Source organism: Triturus cristatus, chromosome 4_1 (assembly GCF_964204655.1).
Source record: "Triturus cristatus chromosome 4_1, aTriCri1.1, whole genome shotgun sequence".
Classification (NCBI taxonomy): Eukaryota; Metazoa; Chordata; class Amphibia; order Caudata; family Salamandridae; genus Triturus; species Triturus cristatus.
The window spans coordinates 553,013,259-553,032,094 of NC_140585.1; the positions used below are offsets into that span (position 1 = coordinate 553,013,259).

Sequence of the window (18,836 nt, forward strand, 5' to 3'; positions counted from 1 at the left end):
TCTAACTATCTATTACTTACCTCTGTTATACCAAATTCAAGTGTATGATCCACCCCCAAATGTTTCAATTCCATGTTCACCCGCAAATTTGATTGGGCCAAGAAGTGGGGAGAGGACATCACACCATACCAAGTATAATATTTTTCTTTAGGCTATTGTCTAATTCTCCTCCCCTTAATTTTAATACCCACAAGCTTTATTCCCACAAGCATTTCATATGTGGATCGGAAAGTCTTTATACATTGTTGCCCCTTTCTTCCTCTAGTAGGGTCAGAAGTTTGGGTTCTCATGTCCTTGTCGGCTTAGGGTTTGGCAGTCAGTCAAGTTGCATCACTTGTTCCAGGGCACGCACTCGTTTTGCGCATGTGTAGAAATCACAAGGGAACAGAGACGTGGTCACCCTCCAAGGCCCAAATACGAACTATTAATAAAGTCAGAAAAGAACACATTAGAATACAAAAGTAAATGAATTCACTGTATACCACTTACTTCTACTCTAACCCCATTTACTTAATAAATCTTTCGCATTAATAGCTTAGTAGTACGTGCATAGGTTAGTTTCAGCTCGGCATGTGCATTAGTGTTTTAATTAAAGCGGCCATTTTAGAAGCTACTGCGCAGCTGCAAAGATTTCCCCCAAAGCGACAGAAGAATGTCGCACCACGTGATGTGGTAGACGCATGTGCAGAAGAGTTCTCGCGTTTTAGCGGCCATTTTTAGGACACTCGGGTTACTTATTAAGACAGCACATAGAAAAGCTTCCCCTTGATAGGATTATGTAAAATGTGGTGTAAATTTTAGTACACACGGACATGTTGGTTACAGTATTCTATATTATTCGAGAGGATTGCATACGAGCAAGTTTTTTTTAAATTTGAAACCTTGCTCCATCAATCCCCTCTCTGATGGCATTTTATGCCATCACTAAATTCTATTTAAATCAGATGCCAATTTTAGCATTCTACCATTTCGATGGTTTCAAATATTATTCTTTCCCTTATCTTTATTAAATTGTGATCCTTTCATTTTTTTGTAGATATTTCCCTTGACTTCAAGTCGTATTTCTTCTAGCTTTCTTTTCCTACCTTTTTCATTCCCTTTGTACTTTCTTCTTTTCCCACTGCATTTGCGACAACACATTATCATTAGAACTAGCAAAGTTATGCCCATTATTTGCAACAGTATTTGACCTAAGATACCTTTACCTATATTAGAAAACCCAACTACTAATGGTGGAAAAACTATTTGTTAATTTCTTCCATACATTGTCATCCTCCAGTGGTTTCAGTTCTTCTTCCAAATGTGTAATATTTTTAATATATTCTCCAATTTCTACACTCTTATCCGGTGTATATATACGTGCAACAATGTTGCGCTTTCAGCATTTTCCAGACTCCACCCTCTTTTGCTAATAAGATATCAAGGGCAAGTCGATTCTGCAAAGCCTTAGACCTGACCGCAACTAATTCAGTATTGATCAGCAGAAATCCTCCAGCAGTGTCCGTAGATAACCGATCAACTACTGTTGACAATTGACAAATTTTCCAAGAATTCAACAGAACCCCCACTGAAGGTATCAATGCACCAAGTATATAACCAACTATTTCTGAAAAACTTGCTCTCTTATATCTTGTTAGTCCATTACTGTCTTTATTGCTTCCAGTGATTCTTTTGACATGATAGACTTTAGGGAATACTATTCCGAAATAGCAACTCCCATACCAGTGATCAGGCAACCTAAAATAGGCTTTGTTTCCACAAATATAATAAATTCCAGGAAATACTGGATCAGTTCCTCCTTTTAGTCCCCAACCCCCCATTACTAAGAAGTTGTGTTCACATTCACTGGAACCAATAAATACATGGTTATACTCTGTTTTAAGTCTGTGGAGACAGACTTTCCCTTTCTTTTCAAAGTCCAGAGACATAGCAGCATGAGTCTTGCCAGTTGCTAAATGGTCTTCCCTTTCAGCCCATTTAGGTATCTGAGGTTTCGGTTCAGAGGCTCTCCTTTGGAAATCCTGTCTCCTATTTTCTACTAGATTCAAAACTATATTTTCTTCTTCGTGCAAATTACATTTACATTTAGGTTAAGTTTTGTTTATGTGCATCAGCTATATCTATTGTCTTCATTGTTAGGAAATAATTTACCCATGAATTGTGAGTCTCTAGTACTAAGGACAGAGTTCATGCTCTTTTGCATGGGAATTTCTGAAAATATTAAATCTACATTTGAATAGTAATACTGCAGCTTTCCAGTTCTATAAAATAAACTAGCTAGTACACTACATGAAATTACAAATGCCAAGGGTAAATGATGATAGGTCACCCCTTCAGCTAATGAGCTTGGCAATTTCATACAAACGTAACAATCGCTAACTTCCATGGTTTCTACATAATGTTCTAAGAGTTCTGCAAATGCATTTAAATCAGTTTCATTATTTTCTACAGTGTGATGTAAATCTAGCTCAGCTGGTGTTTCTAAGTCTACTCTATCTCCTTTAATGTTTGCAACTTCTGCATTTGTGTTAGTACTATTTTGTTTGTCAGTAACCATCAGGTAGGGAATAGCTATTGCTAATATCACCCATATTATGAGGACTAATATTAAACTACATATACATATCCTACAACACTTCTTTATACAGCTTTGTTTTGGTTTTCCGGCAACATTATTATCGGACATCTTGGGCAAGAAGATTATATCTTCTTTAATTCAGAACCTGGTAAGAGATAACACCTTGAGCGTCTTCTCCCTTTCAAGTCGGTCTCACTTCTTCCTCAATTTGCTCAACATTCAGCTCTTCATCACTTTCTTTATTTAAATCGAGATTTTCAAAGTCTTCAAGAATGACATGTGTCCATTCAGGACCCTTGAACTTGTTGTTCAATGTCTTTAATGTTTGACTCCTTCTCTTTGGTATTCCCTTGGAAGGTCCAGATTGACTAGTTACTTCATTTACTTGATCAGGTTCTTCATTGATTGTTTTAAGTCGATATCTCAGTATCTTGATAATTCTTGGCCAATTATCACCTTTTCGACTTTTCTTAAACTTCACTGCACTGCCAGGTTCTTCAAGACTTCTTTTATTTTCTTTAGGTCTTTGTACAACTTGATCAGCTTCGTCTTCAGATTTCCTCACTATCTGACCTTGTCCAGGGCTTATTTCGGCCTGTTATGCCTGGATGGGTTCAAACTGACCCTGTTCAGGATTAGTGATGTCTGGTTTTTCTTCTGTATCCTGAACTTGCGTTTCTATGTCTATCTGATCCTGTTCTGGTCTTTTTACCTCTTTACCTTCTTCTGCCTTAACGGTTTCTCTAATTCCTGACTGTCCCTCCTCCGACTCCGGAACAGTGCTTTGAGTCTCTTCTGTCTGAGTATATTGTTCTCTCTTTATCTGTTCCTACTCAGGCTCCCTAATAGACCTGTCCCTAATTTCCTGAGCGGCGACTTCTATATCTGCCTGGTCCTCACTCTTCTCCTGTCTATCTAACTGTGTTTGACTTCTAGTTCTTTTAAGTACTTCAGGTATGTCTACCACTGGAATCCAGTCGTCCTGATAAGTGCTCTGTTGATCTTGGGCAGCTACTTCAGGATCTTCTATAGGAAGTTCTTCAGCTGCACAACCTTCAGCAGCATCAATTTCTGGTTTCATTTGTAACTCTTCTTCTTCAGGAGCTGGTACCCTTTTGGTATGGCTTGCATGAATCCAGTTAGGCAACCCTGCACACTTTACAGCTGTCGAGGTCGTCAGAATACCTTGTTGAGGTTTATCCCACCTTGGTGCTAGGCACGAATCTAGAGTGTGATTCTTCACAACTACCCAATCACCGGGATTCAAATCATGTGAGTGGCTCAGCTGTCTGTTGAAAGCGTCTTCCCCAACCTGATGAGAGAGAGAGAACGCACTCTGTCAGCCAACTCTTTGCAATATTCCAAAACCAAGTCATCAGTTATATTCAGCAGCTTGTGTCCTGGTACACATGCTTGTCTCATTGCTCTTCCCATGAGTATTTCATGGGGACTCAATCCAGTATTTCTGTCTGGAATACTTCTGAGTCCCATCAGAACAAGGGGCAAAGCATCAGGCCATTCTAGTGGAGTGGATGCACACACCTTTCCGAGTCTTGACTTGATTGTGCCATTCAACTGTTCTACCACTCCAGAAGCCTCTGGACGGTAAGCGCAGTGCAATTTCTGTTCGACTTTGAATGCTTCACAGATTAGTCGAATTATTTCATTATTAAAATGAGACCCTGTATCTGATTCAATCGTTACTGGAAAACCAAATCTAGGAATGAGTTTTCTTAATAAAAGTTTGGCCACTGTCAAGCTGTCATTTCTTCGGGTCGGGTATGCTTCCACCCACTTTGAAAATAAACTATGACAAGTACATATTTTAACCCTCGACAAGCAGGTAGTTGAATGAAATCTAACTGGAGTCTCACAAAAGGTCCCTCTGCCTTTCCAATCTTTCCCATGCAGACCACAGTTTTCCTGCCAGGGTTCATTTGTTGACATATTAAACATCTCTGGCAAAGGCTCTCAGCTACATTTCTGAACTTTACGTTAAACCAATCTTGTCTAAAGAGTCGAATCATTGCATCCCTGCCCACATGTGTGTCTCCATGGTACATTCTAGCCATTGGTGCAAGCATACTGTCTGGCATGACTGCTCTGCCATCATAACAAACCCACACACCATCTTTTGCCCTTCTGTGACATCCTATCTTCACCCACTCTTCCTTTTCTCTCATGTCTACTTCATTCTGTAGATCTTTCACCTCCTCCCAGGTTCCCATTCCTGCAAGTAGCATAAGTTGGCAGCTGATTCCACAAGTTTCGATTTCTTTGTTTAAGGCAATTTTGTGCCTTGCACAGTGTTGGGCAACCTGGTCAGCATATCTGTTACCGACTGTCACATTGTCATTTCCTGATTGGTGAGCAGTACACTTAACCACGGCTACCTCCTTTGGTAATTGAATTGCTTCTAGTAATTCTTTCACAAAAATTCAATTTTTAATAGGAGTCCCTGAAGAAGTCAGGAAATCCCTCTGGATCCACAGTTGGCCAAAATCATGCACAACCCCATAACCATATTGACTGTCAGTAAATATGGTTACTCTCCAATTGTTCCCAATTTTGCATGCCTTAATTAAGGCGATCAATTCAGAAATTTATGTAGATTTGACTTCTGGTAAATAGGATGCTTCGAGTATTCCAGTTAATGTACATACAGCGTAAGCAGCACTCAATCCTCCTTCCTCATGTCTCATGCAGGAGCCATCTACAAACAGCTCATGTTCTGCATTTTTCAAAGGTTCTTCTTGTATGTCAGGACATGGTTTGGTACTCAGCTCAGTCACATCAAGACACAACCTCATCCCTCACTTCTTCATGGTAAGGATCAGGAAGTAAGGTGGCTGGATTTAGAACGGTACACCTCACTATTGTCACATTTTCAGCTCCCAATATTATCATTTCATATTTTGTCAGCCTACTGGGAGATAGGCACTGTGTTTGGGTCCTGGTCAGCAAGATCACCACTGCATGAGGAACATACACCTTGACAGGGTGTCCCATCACAATTGACTCACTCTGTACTATGCTTACGCAAGTTGCAGCCACAGCTTTCAGGCAACCGGGTAATGCACAGGCCACAGGATCCAAGGTAGCAGAAAAATAGGCCACCGGCCTTCTCATTAATCCGTGTTTTCTGTGTTAGGACTGAAAGCGCACAATACTCCGCTCATAGCAGAATAATGCAAATTCTTTTGAATAGTCGGGCATTCCTAAAACAGGAGCTTCACACAAACATTATCGCAATTTTCTAAAAGTTCCCATGCTTTCGTTATCCCACTCTATGGGATCTTTCATTCTTTTTCTGGTCAGCTGTATCAAAGGCTTAGCTAGTAACGCAAACCCTACAATCCATTGTGTACAATATCCTACAACTCCGAGGAACATTCTTATTTCTTTTTGGGTTGTGGCAATTGCATTTGTCTTATTATTCTGTTTCTTTCGGAGGTCATCCTTCTAACTCCTCTTTCAATTTGATGTCCCAGGTACTTTACTGAATCTTCACAAAACTGGAATTTTTCAGGGGACACTTTATGTCCACCCTTTGCCCGATGATTTAACAACGCAATTGAACCAGTAACGCAGTCCTCTCGTGTGTTTGACGCCACCAATAGGTCCTCAATATACAGCACCAGGACTGACTCTCTGGGCAATACAAGAGATTCAAGGCTTCTTTTTAGAATCTGATTAAAGATTGAAGGGCTTTCTGTGTACCTTTGAGGCACACGATTTCAAACATAAACATGCTCGTCAAATTTAAACGAAAATAAGAATTTGCTATCTGGATGCAATGGAATAGAAAAGAATGCATGACCTAAATCTATCACTGTGAACCATCCTGCTTTCCATGGTATCTGATAAAGAATCACAGCTGGATAAGCACTACTGGGCAGCATGGTACAATAATTTTGTTAATTTTCCTGAGGTCTTGAACCACCCTGTATTTTCCGTTAGGTTTCTTAATACCAATTATAGGTGAGTTACACGGGCTACTCATTATTTCTTTCAGAATGCCTTGTTCGACCAATCGCTCTATTTCTGCTGCGACACCTGCCTTTACTTCTGGACTCCTTTTGTATTGTCGGGTGTTCGGGTAAACCGCACCGTCTTTTACAGTCACGTTTACGGGATCTACATTTGCCATTAATCCTATTTCCTTTCCAATAAAGTCCCATATTTCTGCATTTACAGTCAGTTTGACTTCTGCAGGTAATTGATTTTGTGTCATCATTGAATATAATTCATTTACTTCTGTTCCCTGTTTAGCTAACATGAATTTGTAAACTCCATCTTCATCTGGGATTTGTATTGCAACGCCATCCGGGGTGCAAAATATATTGCACTTCATTTTGCACAACAGGTCTCTTCCAAGCAAGTTTACAGGGCTTGAATCGCAGACCACGAACTTATGCATTTCTTTAAATTTGCCAATTCACAACTCCATGGGTTCTGTGATTGGAGTGCTAATCAGTTTATTTGAAACACCTACTACTTGAATTTCTTCTCCCGAGAGGGGCAGGTTAGGAATGTCTGCTGTTCTCACAGTTTACCTGGTAGCGCCAGTATCTAACAAGAAGGTAATATCGTTTTCCTTTACTTTACCCTCTATGTAAGGCCCTGACTGATCTACCGGTAGGGATGTGCCAAGTACGCTCTCCCCTCCATCCCCCCTCGGGCACCGTCATTCTTGATCATAATCAATCAGTGGGTTCTGCAAAAGAAACTGAGATGTTACAAAAATTTTCTTACCACTTCCTTCTGGAAATCCGGCGTCCACACTGTACTTGGCTTGACTCACAAAATTTGATCTAGGGGCAGGTGGCAATTGACTCTGAAGATCTATACCCTGTTGCTGATGACTCATTAACACCTCATTCTGCGTCTGTGGATTCAAATTTTGATTTGGGGCGTTATTAACTTGTATGGCTTTACTCTCGTTCTTCCAATGTCCCAACTTCCCACACCCGTGACAAGGGAATTATTTTCTTTGCCTCTTCCCGATTTCATCGTCCCCGTGGCTTTCCCCCATTATTATCATTCTGACCTTGTATTCTTCCCTTTTTTTCTGATTGTTTACTTAATTGGAGTTCTTGCTGTTCAGCTAATTGTACTTGATCCCACATTACTTTTTCTTCTAAAGCTTTTTGTTTGCTATCAATTTCGTCCCCAGAATATTTTGCATACTTTAAAATCTCGTTGATGGGCTTTGACTGCCAGCACAGCATGTGCTGCTTAATCATTTGAGATGTATCCAGTCTCAGCCCAGACACAAATCGGTGCACAAAATGAGTCATGTCTTTATTTTCTAAACTTTCAAACCCACTATACTGTTTGAACACCTGTAAAAGACGTTCATAGTAGGCATGTACAGACTCATCCTTTTCTTGAGTGGTTCTGTCTATCTTAACCCAATCAGTTTCTTTTAGGGGAATTTTACTTTTCAGATTACCTGATGATACTTTTTCATTACATCCTCTGATGGAGCTCCTGTTTTTGTGTCTCTTGGATATCCTCACTAGGCCAATCCACAGTAATCTTACATTCTGTCCACAAATCTGCAGGTACTACTATGTCAAACAGACCATCCAGATCCTTCAATAAAACCTTTGAAACTTTCACAAACCTCTCAACTTGTCTATACCACTCTACTGGTTTTTCTCTCAATTTTGGGACAAGACAAAATATCCTATCTAGTCCATGGCACATGTACGTACCCCCCTCCGGGTACTTCTCTCATCGGACACAACCTTTCAGCTTTTTCTGTTTCCCTCACAACATACTCAGATGTTGTTCGATTCACCTGTGCTTCTTCCTTTTTCTTTGCCCATCTAACTCTCCATCTTTCAAGATCTCCCCATTTTTGTAGGCCAGGTCGCTCCCCGTGCCACACAGCTCCTCCTGTGTGTGAGTGCCCCCCCCCCCACTCGCTGCCGCTCATTCCGTGAGTTCGATCCTGCTGTTGTATATTTGTGCATTCTCTAGTTCTGTCCCCCTTTGATTGTGCTCCACTGCACTGTTCACACTGCCTTGGTGATATTTTTCCCTTGTTTTGCCCATGCGCCGTAGTCTCCCCCATCCCTCTTTTTTCTTCTGTACCCCTCTGCCCGCTCCCGCTGCTGCTCCCATACGGCCACGCCCCCTCGCCTTCCATTCTCCACCGCGCTCCCGCCTCCCAGCTGCTCCTCCCTCCCTCCCAGCCTTAAATGCCGGCCGCTGGCACCAGAGGCAAGCCCGTCTGCGCCTGGACCGCGCCCAGCGCCAGAACCCCTGGACCCCGTGAACACCACAACGCCAGACTCCGCTACGATGCCAGCACCATCCACTAACTCAACGCCGCCCGAGACCACACCTGCTTCCAGGCCACCCCAAAACGCACCCATGGACCTTTCTCCTGTCGCAACTGCAGCTTCACCTGCGAAAGAGCCGCCAAACCACCAAAGACTGGACACAACCACCTCCACTGCATACTCCTGAACACCCGCTCCGCACGCAAACACGCCGTCGAGCTCTGGGACCTGCTCGACACCTCCGCCCCAGACGTCGCCTTCCTAACCGAGACATGGTGGAACGACTCCTCGGCACCCGACATCGCCATAGCCATCCCGGACGGCTACAAGGTCTCCTGCAGAGACCGCACCAATGGAATTGGAAGAGGAATAGCCATCGTCCACAAATCCTCCCTCAAGGTCTCCACCCACTCAGACGACGACACCCTCAGCACCGCCGAACACCTGCACTTCCGGATCCACACCGACCCCAACACCACCCTCAGAGGAACCCTTGTCTACAGACCCCCCGGACCCCGACCACAATTCAGCAACTCCATCGCTGACCTCGTCAGCACCCACGCTCTTGCCTCCACCGACTACATCCTCCTCGGCGAACTGAACTTTCACCTCAAGAACAACCATGACGCCAACTCTGCCACCCTGATCGACAACCTCCACAACCTAGGCCTCAGAAAACTCCTCACCACACCCACCCACGCCGCCGGCCACACGCTTGACCCCCATCTTCTCCGCAAGCCCCCACGTCTCCTTCAACCACTCCACCGAACTCCACTAGACCGACCACCGCTGCATCCACTTCACCTACAAGAAGCCCACCATGCACCACCTCACCCAACAGCTGCCCCGCCGCAACTGGAGCAAAATCACTGCAGACCAGCTGGTCACCACCCTCGCTCAGAACCCACCCACCGACCCCCTCCGACCCAGACACCGCCGCCCGCAACTTCAGACAATGGATCAACGACTGCGCCAACACCCTCGCCCCGCTCAAGAAACCATCCAACAACCGCACCAGCAAGAAAGCCACCAGGTTCACCGAAGAGCTCCAAACCTCCAAGAGAGCATGCCGGAAACTGAAAAAGAACTGGCTACACGAACGAACACCGGACAGCCACACAGCACACAAGGACGCCACCCTCAGACACCACCACCTCATCAGACTAGCCAAGAGACCATTCTTCAAAAACCGCCTGGACAACAACGCACACGACAGCAAAGAGCTCTTCAGCATCGTGAAGGAACTCTCCAACCCCAGCGCCAACACCAACGACATACCTCCCTCACAAGAACTGTGCGACTCGCTGGCCACCTTCTTCCACCTGCAAGATCGCGGACATCCACGACAGCTTCAACACCACGACCACCGCAACAACGCCAGACTCCTCCAGCCCTGCGTACACCTCCCGCACCAACCGCCTGACCTGGGCCAACGTCAACGACGACGAAACACGCAAGATCATGAACTCCATCCACTCAGGATCTCCATCAGACCCCTGCCCACACCACATACTCAACAAAGCAGATGCAGCCATCGCACCCCAACTATGGAAAGTAATCAACATCTCCCTCGAGACAGCCACATTCCCGGAAAGCTGGAAACACGCCGAGATCAACGCCCTTCTCAAGAAACCCAAGGCGGACCCCCAAGGACCTCAAGAACTTCCGACCCATCTCCCTGCTCCCGTTCCCGGCGAAGGTCATAGAGAAAGTCGTCAACACACAAAGGACCCGCTACCATCGAGGACAACAACATCCTTGACCCATCCCAGTCCGGTTTCCGAAGAAACCACGGCACCGAGACAGCCCTCATCGCCGCCACAGACGACATCCGACGCCAACTAGACAACGGCGAAACCTCAGCCCTCATCCTCCTAGACCTGTCAGCTGCCTTCGACACGGTGTGCCACCACACACTAAAGACACGCCTCCAAGAAGCCGGAATCCTAGAAAAGGCCCTGGACTGGACCACCTCCTTCCTTTCTGGCAGAATCCAGAGCGTCCGCCTCTCCCCCCCACCCCCCCCCCTTCCGCTCCAAAGCCACGGACATCATCTGCGGTGTCCCCCAGGGCTCAGCCCGACACTGTTCAACCTCTACATGGCCCCCCTCGCCCACGTCACCCGCCAGCACAATCTCAACATCATATCATGTGCCGACGACACCCAGCTGATCCTCTCCCTCACCAAAAACCCGCACACCCTCAAAACCAACCCCGCACACCCTCAAAACCAACCTTCACGAGGGAATGATGAACAACAGCCGACTGAAGCTGAACTCAGACTAAACTGAGGTCCTCATCCTCTGATCCACCCCTCTCAGCCTGGGACGACTCCTGGTGGCCAACCGTGCTGGGAAAAGCACCGACACCTACCGACCACGCACGCAACCTGGGAATAATCCTCGACTCCTCCTCCTGCTACAACACCCTCCGCATGCTCCGCAGAATCTACAGGTGGAGCCCCACCGAAACAAGAAAAACGGTAATCCAGGACCTCGTCAGCAGCAGGCTGGACTACGGCAACGCACTCTACGCAGGTATCACGGCCAAACACAGACGATTACAACGCATTCAAAACGCATCCGCCTGACTGATCCTCAACGTCCTTCGCCACAGCCACATCACTCCCCACCTGAAAAACCTACACTGGCTCCCCGTAGAAAAGAGGATCACCTTCAAGCTACTCACCCATGAACAGAAGGCCCTCCACAACACCGGACCAGCCTACCTCAACAGTCTACTCAGCTTCTACACCCCCACCCGACAGCTCCGCTCCTCCAGCCTCGCTCTCGCCACTGTCCCCCGCATCCGACGTACAAACTCCGGCGGCAGATCTTCTCCTACCTCGCCGCCAAGACCTGGAACACCCTCCCCACCCACCTACGACTGACCCAGGACCTGCTCCTCTTCAGAAGACCCCTTAAGACCTCGCTCTTCGAGCAGTAGCAGCACCCCCCCCCCCCCCGGCGCCTTGCGACCCTCACGGGTTTATCGTGCGCTCTATAAGTACTATGATCGATTGATTGATTGATTGATTGATTGATTGTAACAGAAATAACAACTCTCTGATCTGCAACTTTCTCCCGGACACATTCATATTTTCCAAATCCTTATCAGAGAATTCTGCGCTCTACGGTTTCTGCAACACCTTTGATTTCCCTATGTCAATTCCCATTTCCGATGCCAAATTAGTCGGCTTTTCATGGAATACTTTAGTATTTCGTGTAATGCTTCTACAAATAAACAGTAATTCTTCCTCACTGTATGTGTTTAGCCTGTCCAGACCCACATTTCCAGCAACCATTTCTTCCAATTCTACTCTCAATTTAAAAATATCTAATATTGGCCGTGACTTTGGCTTCTCTATTTCTTGAGACCATCTCTCTATATCTCCTGGGGTTACTATGGTGGCACTTCTGGTTCATGATGATGATTCTAATCTAACTTCCTTTGAACAACTGGGCAAATTCCTTTTCGGGGTTTCCATTATTGGCTCTCTTATAGGCAAATCCATCAATGATATTACTGATTAACATTCACTTGCTTGATCATCTATTATTACCTTTTCTTCTTTTTTAGGTTCTATGCTTGGAGTAGGCATTACAGGAACTTTAGGACAATTAGATTTTCCCCCATATAATGGAACTACCGGACCTATAGTTACGGATATGGTCAGGGCATCAGGATGTATATTCATCTGAGTTATATTCTGTATCAGTTCATCCTTATTCTTATTTATTGCTTCCCTTTCCTTTTCTTGAAGCACACTGTCTGCGGTGTCATGTACTATCCGTGGAACTAAAGGCGTTCCTATCATCGGGGCACTAGGGGTCATTCTATTACATCCTTCATTGTAAGGGGGAGGACTTTTCATCAATACATCCTCTAAATACCCTTCTTCTGTTTCTCCGCTATCTATCATGGTGCTTGGTCTTCTCTGTACATTTACTTCCCATCTGCTCTTCAGATGTTAACACAGGATATAAACCTTCTGCCTCCATGGCCTGCCTCCATTGTTTCATTTGACTATCTCTAGTCTCTCATGGAAATTTCGGGTTATATTTGCTTAAATGTCTGTTACTTCTGGCCTGTCACGTTCAAATGCTTCCATTTCCCATTCTTCTAAAGCCTCATATTGAGTCAATCTAGGTCTGGGTTCTAACTCATTCATTTGTGTTCTTAAATTTTACAGTATTCTTCCATTAAAGCTTCCGTACTCAGGAAATGCTAGTATTCCATCATCTTTTGTGTATTCTATCCAATTTTCTAACCTCACACAAGTATGATAACCCCTCTCAACCATTGTGTATGATGCAGGCATATTTTGAGGAGGAATGAGAATCCCCCCTCTTCTCTTAATGGGTTTGTCCTTGTTGAAATAATTCTTAACCTTTTCATGAAAGTCATTTTTTGTCTTTTCACCGTACATTGCGTGCTTGTGCTGATTAAGGTACTGCTCGTAAGCAAACCCTACACATCTTCTATCTGGTCGAGTCCCTGTTAAAGTTGGATCGTACATGCAATCTCCACTATCTATTATTATTCTTGGGATCTCTATTTGGATGACCAATCAAACGCTTGCTTTAATTCTAATAATTCTCCAATACCAGCGCATTTTCTATTTCTGAGGACCAATCAACTTTTACTCTGCTCTCTTGTTCAGCCAATGCTTGCGCGGCTTTTCTCTGATGTCAGTCTTACTCCTTACAACTGACCCCTCCTTTACAATTTCACATCAACTACACGCCCGCTGTTTCAACCAATCCCAGCGTGGCTCCTGGTGACGTCCGTGCAGCACCTGCAACTAACCCCTCCTTCACAAGGTAATGCGACAACTTATTTTTCTCACAATTTTCACACAAATTTCATTAATTAACAACGTATAAACATTCGCTATTGTGTCTGACCCACTAATTCAAAGAATAGTAAGATTTCTTTCACTGCGAGTAAAACCCTTCCACTTACTCTTCACACACTACGAGTAAAACCTTTCCGCTTACTCTTCACACAAGCATCAGACAACCTGCTACTCCTTCAGTATTCCCTTTCTAGGTGATATAATATCAAACTTTCACCAGCGAAACTCCTCACTATCAGTTATTCTCACCAACATACAAGAAAGTTTCCCTAACTTAGTGCTTCTAGTCCTGCGTAACTTTCAGCACTTTCTCGATCCAGACCAATAACCTCACTGCAGTGTGGCTTCCATTTACCACCTGCTATTCAATATTACCTGGAATTTTCAGACAACATGAAACAATGCATAACGAGTTTAGGTTAAACATAAATCAATTATTCACAATTTCAAATACACTCCTTACCTATATAACTATACTAACCATGCCTCTGCTACCAAGAAAACTGATGCAGCGGAGTTTACCATCTCGACACATTCACACACACAACACTCAGTTGGGCCCATATACATTCATACACGCTAATGAGCTGGCAAATTTCCACTGGACATCAATTTGTTTACCCTTGGAAACCTTTACACCAGTATTCTTACCAATCCTGTCTCCTGAGTAAAATGCAATGTCAACGGATCTAGTAATAGATTGGAATAGGAAGGGAAATTCAACAATGCGTTTTTATTCTAAAGAACCACAGACTCCGAGGAAGTTTAAAAAGTTTATTTGAATTAATCATTTTGTGAGTCGAATCAAATACACATGAATAGACCAGAATTCTCCATCTGGAAAAATAGTACAGTTAGCTCATAAATCAATTTTGCATTAATAAATTCTTGCAATGACCGCTCCTGAGGAGAGCATGTATAGGGAACAAGTACGGAGCATTTACTCCACAGATATATTTACCTAGAATGGTGTGAGGACCACGACATCAAAGAGTCAAGGATTCAGGGCAGGTTCGGGACAGGGAAAGGTGACTTCTTCTAGTGCAACGCCAGCGTTACACCCCTCTCTGGTGCTACTCTCTCCGGCTCGGGCACGTCCGGACCCTTCCCTAGATGTGCCTCCTCGGTTGTTCCGCGAATTTTCCCTAGTGTAGGATTCTTCAGTCAAATTGCAGCATCTCAGCATAGCATCAGCATCTCAGCATCAAGTGTGTCTAACTATCTATTACTTACCTCTGTTATACCAAATTCAAGTGTATGATCCACCCCCAAATGCTTCAATTCCATGTTCACCCACAAATTTGATTGGGCCAAGCAGTGGGGTGAGGACATCACACCATACCAAGTGCAATATTTATCTTTAGGCTATTGTCTAATTCTCCTCCCCTTAATTTTAATACCCGCAAGCTTTATTCCCACAAGCATTTCATATGTGGATCGGAAAGTCTTAATACATTGTTGCCCCTTTCTTCCTCTAGTAGGGTCAGAAGTTTGGGTTCTCATGTCCTTGTCGGCTTAGGGTTTGGCAGTCAGTCAAGTTGCATCACTTGTTCCAGGGCAAGCACTCGTTTTGGGCATGTGTAGAAATCACAAGGGAACAGAGACGTGGTCACCCTCCAAGGCCCAAATACAAACTATTAATAAAGTCAGAAAAGAACACGTTCGAATACAAAAATAAATGAATTCACTGTATACCACTTACTTCTACTCTAACCCCATTTACTTAATAAACCTTTCGCATTAATAGCTTCGTAGTACGTGCATAGGTTAGTTTCAGCTTGGCATGTGCATTAGTTTTTTAAATTAAAGTGGCCATTTTAGAAGCTACTGCGCAGCTGCAAAGATTTCCCCCAAGCGACAGAAGAATGTCACACCACGTGATGTGGTAGACGCATGCGCAGAAGAGTTCCCGTGTTTTAGCGGCCATTTTTGGGACACTCGAGTTACTTCTTAAGACCGCACATAGAAAAGCTTCCCCTAGATAGGATTATGTAAAATGTGGTGAAAATTTTAGTACACCCGAACATTTTGGTTACAGTATTGTATATTATTATTCTAGAGGATTGCATACGGGCAAGTTTCTTTAGATGTGAAACCTTGCTCCATCACCACCATCAATATCACAACCACCACCAATACCACCACCACAATTATCATCATTACCACCACCACCCCCAATTCCACATAATTCTGTGCTAATGGGCTGAAGCTGACAACAGTACATCTGTGTTATATGTCATCTGTACTAAAGACACCTGACGGGTTGTTTTCAAAAGCCTGTTTTAAAAACACCACCACCACGACCAATACCACCACCACCGCCAATACCACCACCACCAGTACTACCACCACTAATACCACCACCAATACCACAAATATACCCACCACCAATACCGCCAACAATGCCACCACCAATGCCACCAACATCAATACCACCACCACCAATACCACCACCACCAATACCTCCACCTCAGCGCCTCTCGCCCACTAGTAATAGCAGCGGCACTGTACGTGGCCGGAGCTGCAGCCAAGACCATCCCAAGACCATCCCTCCCTCCATGCTTGCCATAAAGCACAGCCTGCCCTGCACCAGGAGGTGCAGCCAGGGCCACACTCTTACCCAACTTTGTGCCACTACGTTGGTATTTGGAAAAGTTTGCAAATGGCCTTTGTCTGTAGCCACAACCCTCCTGCAGGGTCCTGGCAGGTGGGACCGCTGCACCTTCCTCCGACAGGCACCCGGTCTGTTGTTGGTCTTCTCTGGGTCCTGGCGTTGTCATCCTTCGCTGTGGCGTCTGCTGGGTTGAGCCCCCTTTGCTCCATACTCCTGAATTGTCACCGGGTTGCCGTTGTGTTCTCCTCCTTGACTTGCAGCGCCTGCTTGGCCATTTCCATGCTGCTCTGCTTTCGGCATTCTCCTCCTGTTTTTCCGCTGTCTCCTGATCTCGTCTCTCCTTTCATTTTTTAAGGTCATATGGAGTCCTTCCGTTGTCTCCCCCACAACAACTAGTGCAGTGCCTTCCCGTCTGCTTGGGATTATACTGGTGGTCATTTTGGAGTACCCATTCCGATTTCCAGGTCCATCACAAGGTTGTAATCAAAAGTCCCCTCCAAAGCAAGTATATAGCCAGAACTGAAATACACCTCGGCAAAGGACAAGCATAAATCTGCTCAGTTCAAAGCAACGAAAGTCTAAGTTTAAATCAGAGGCAGAATGACTTGGAGACAGCTCAGTTCATAAGACAAGAAAAAGTCGCAAGTATAAATTTAATAAACAGACTGACCTGGAATCTGCACAGTTCCAAAAGTGAGAAAAGTATGCCACACATCTCAAAAAGGGGACATTTTATAGGTTTTCGCACAGTGAAAGGCACCTACTACATTGTGGGAGCTCATAGGGCTAGGAAACAAATCATTATCCATAAAAACATAATACAAGAAACATTTAGGAACACTTGCATAATCATACTTTGGAAATGAGAAATAATAATGAAACATTTGTACAAGAAGTGAAAACAATATAAAGTGCACTGCTTAGAGCAGATCCTGACAATTGACCTTGAATATTTTGCAAACACAGGAATACTCAGCACGTGGCTTCCTTATTGCGGAACACAAATAATTACATTTTAGGTCAGCAAATCAAACACCACCACAATATGCACACTATTTCACTTGTTTCTGCAAATAAAAACACCGTAAAGAAAACATGCAAGTAGGGAGGCACAAAATAATGAATTGTGAATTAATCTTCAGCAGCTTTAAAATGGATCTCAGTGTGAGCATGCTGAAGCATACTAATGCTAACCTGAGGTCTAGTGAACATAATTGCGGCCTACTTGTGTTAACCTGAACAGAACCAAAATAAACAATTTTTTTCTAATCATCAAAAGCGCTCTAACAACTGCAACATACATTTTAGGCACAGACATGGCACGTAATTTTCCAGTATATTCCCCTGCATGTATGTCATAAAGTGTATCGTTTCTAATCTGTAAAAAGAATATAATGTACGTGTGCCCTCTAACATGCCTTTATCTATATTTTTCATTTGTACAGTGTTATCCTCCCATTACCACAGAATGTGAGAGATTACTTATTGGATGACGGTACTTTGGTTGTTTCTGGAAGGTAAGCTATTATTTTCATTATTGAAGTAGGCTGTTCTAACCTAACCTTGTTCTTGTCTCTTGCTCTCCCTCTCCCCCACCCCCCCCCCCCCCCCCCCATCTCCTACTAAATGCTCAGCATGAAGTGCTGGAAAATGAATTGATAAAAACAGACGTAGTCCCATCTAGTTTGCTGAGATGCAGCAACTCTTTAATTAATAGGAAAGTGGTTGATAAGGTACAATTGGGCACATGCACCATTGTAAATACCGGTCGCAGAGGGGAAGATTAGCAGGCCAAAGATAGCGAATCTGCCCCTTTGTGACTGGTATTTTTACATTTGGGATGCATCAACCCAAATGCAATTTCTCAATTTAGGTAATCTCAAATGTTGCGATTACCTAACTTGTGAATGCATTTAGGAATCGCAATTTGCGATCCTTTAAATGCAATGCAAGAAGCAATCTGAGATTGCGACTTTGCATTAAGGAATCGCAAATTACCGAGATTTTCACGGAGATTGTATTTTGCAATTCCTTCATGTGGCACATACACATGCCCTTAAGGCATGTGTGTGCGCCACATGTGCACACATGCCAATTTCGGCGTTGCATCAGTGTGGCCTTTCGGCACCCTTGAAATTGCATGTGCAATTTGCGAGTACCTATTTAGTACCCGCAAATTGCGCATGCAATTCCCAGTGATTCCTATGTGCCAAATTAATAGGAAGCAATTCCTTAATTGCGATTCGCAATTTGCGATTCGCAATTAAGGAATGTGTAGGAATCACATTTTTTTTTGCGATTCCTACATGCATAAGCAATTGCGATTCCTAAATTGCAATTTCTTAAAAATCGCAATTTAGGAATCGCAATTACAAAGTTTGATGCATGTGGCCAAATAGTTCTTGTGCAGAATATTTTGGTCTCGTACTTCTCACCAATGTGTACATTCCTCTTCTCACTCCCAAACCATTTGGGTTTGTTTTGTGCCCTTTT

The 18,836-nt window shown here is 44.1% G+C and overlaps 1 protein-coding gene across 1 annotated transcript in view; it reads left to right on the plus strand.

Annotated features, from left to right (window-relative positions):
* The window catches only part of CDC123 (cell division cycle 123), a 424,883-nt gene that overhangs the window by 24,697 nt on the left and 381,350 nt on the right, over positions 1–18,836 (plus strand). The window contains exon 2 of the mRNA XM_085652872.1: positions 17,789–17,860. Coding sequence (XP_085508998.1) covers positions 17,789–17,860 — 72 coding nt within the window. The remainder of the gene's footprint in view (positions 1–17,788; positions 17,861–18,836) is intronic.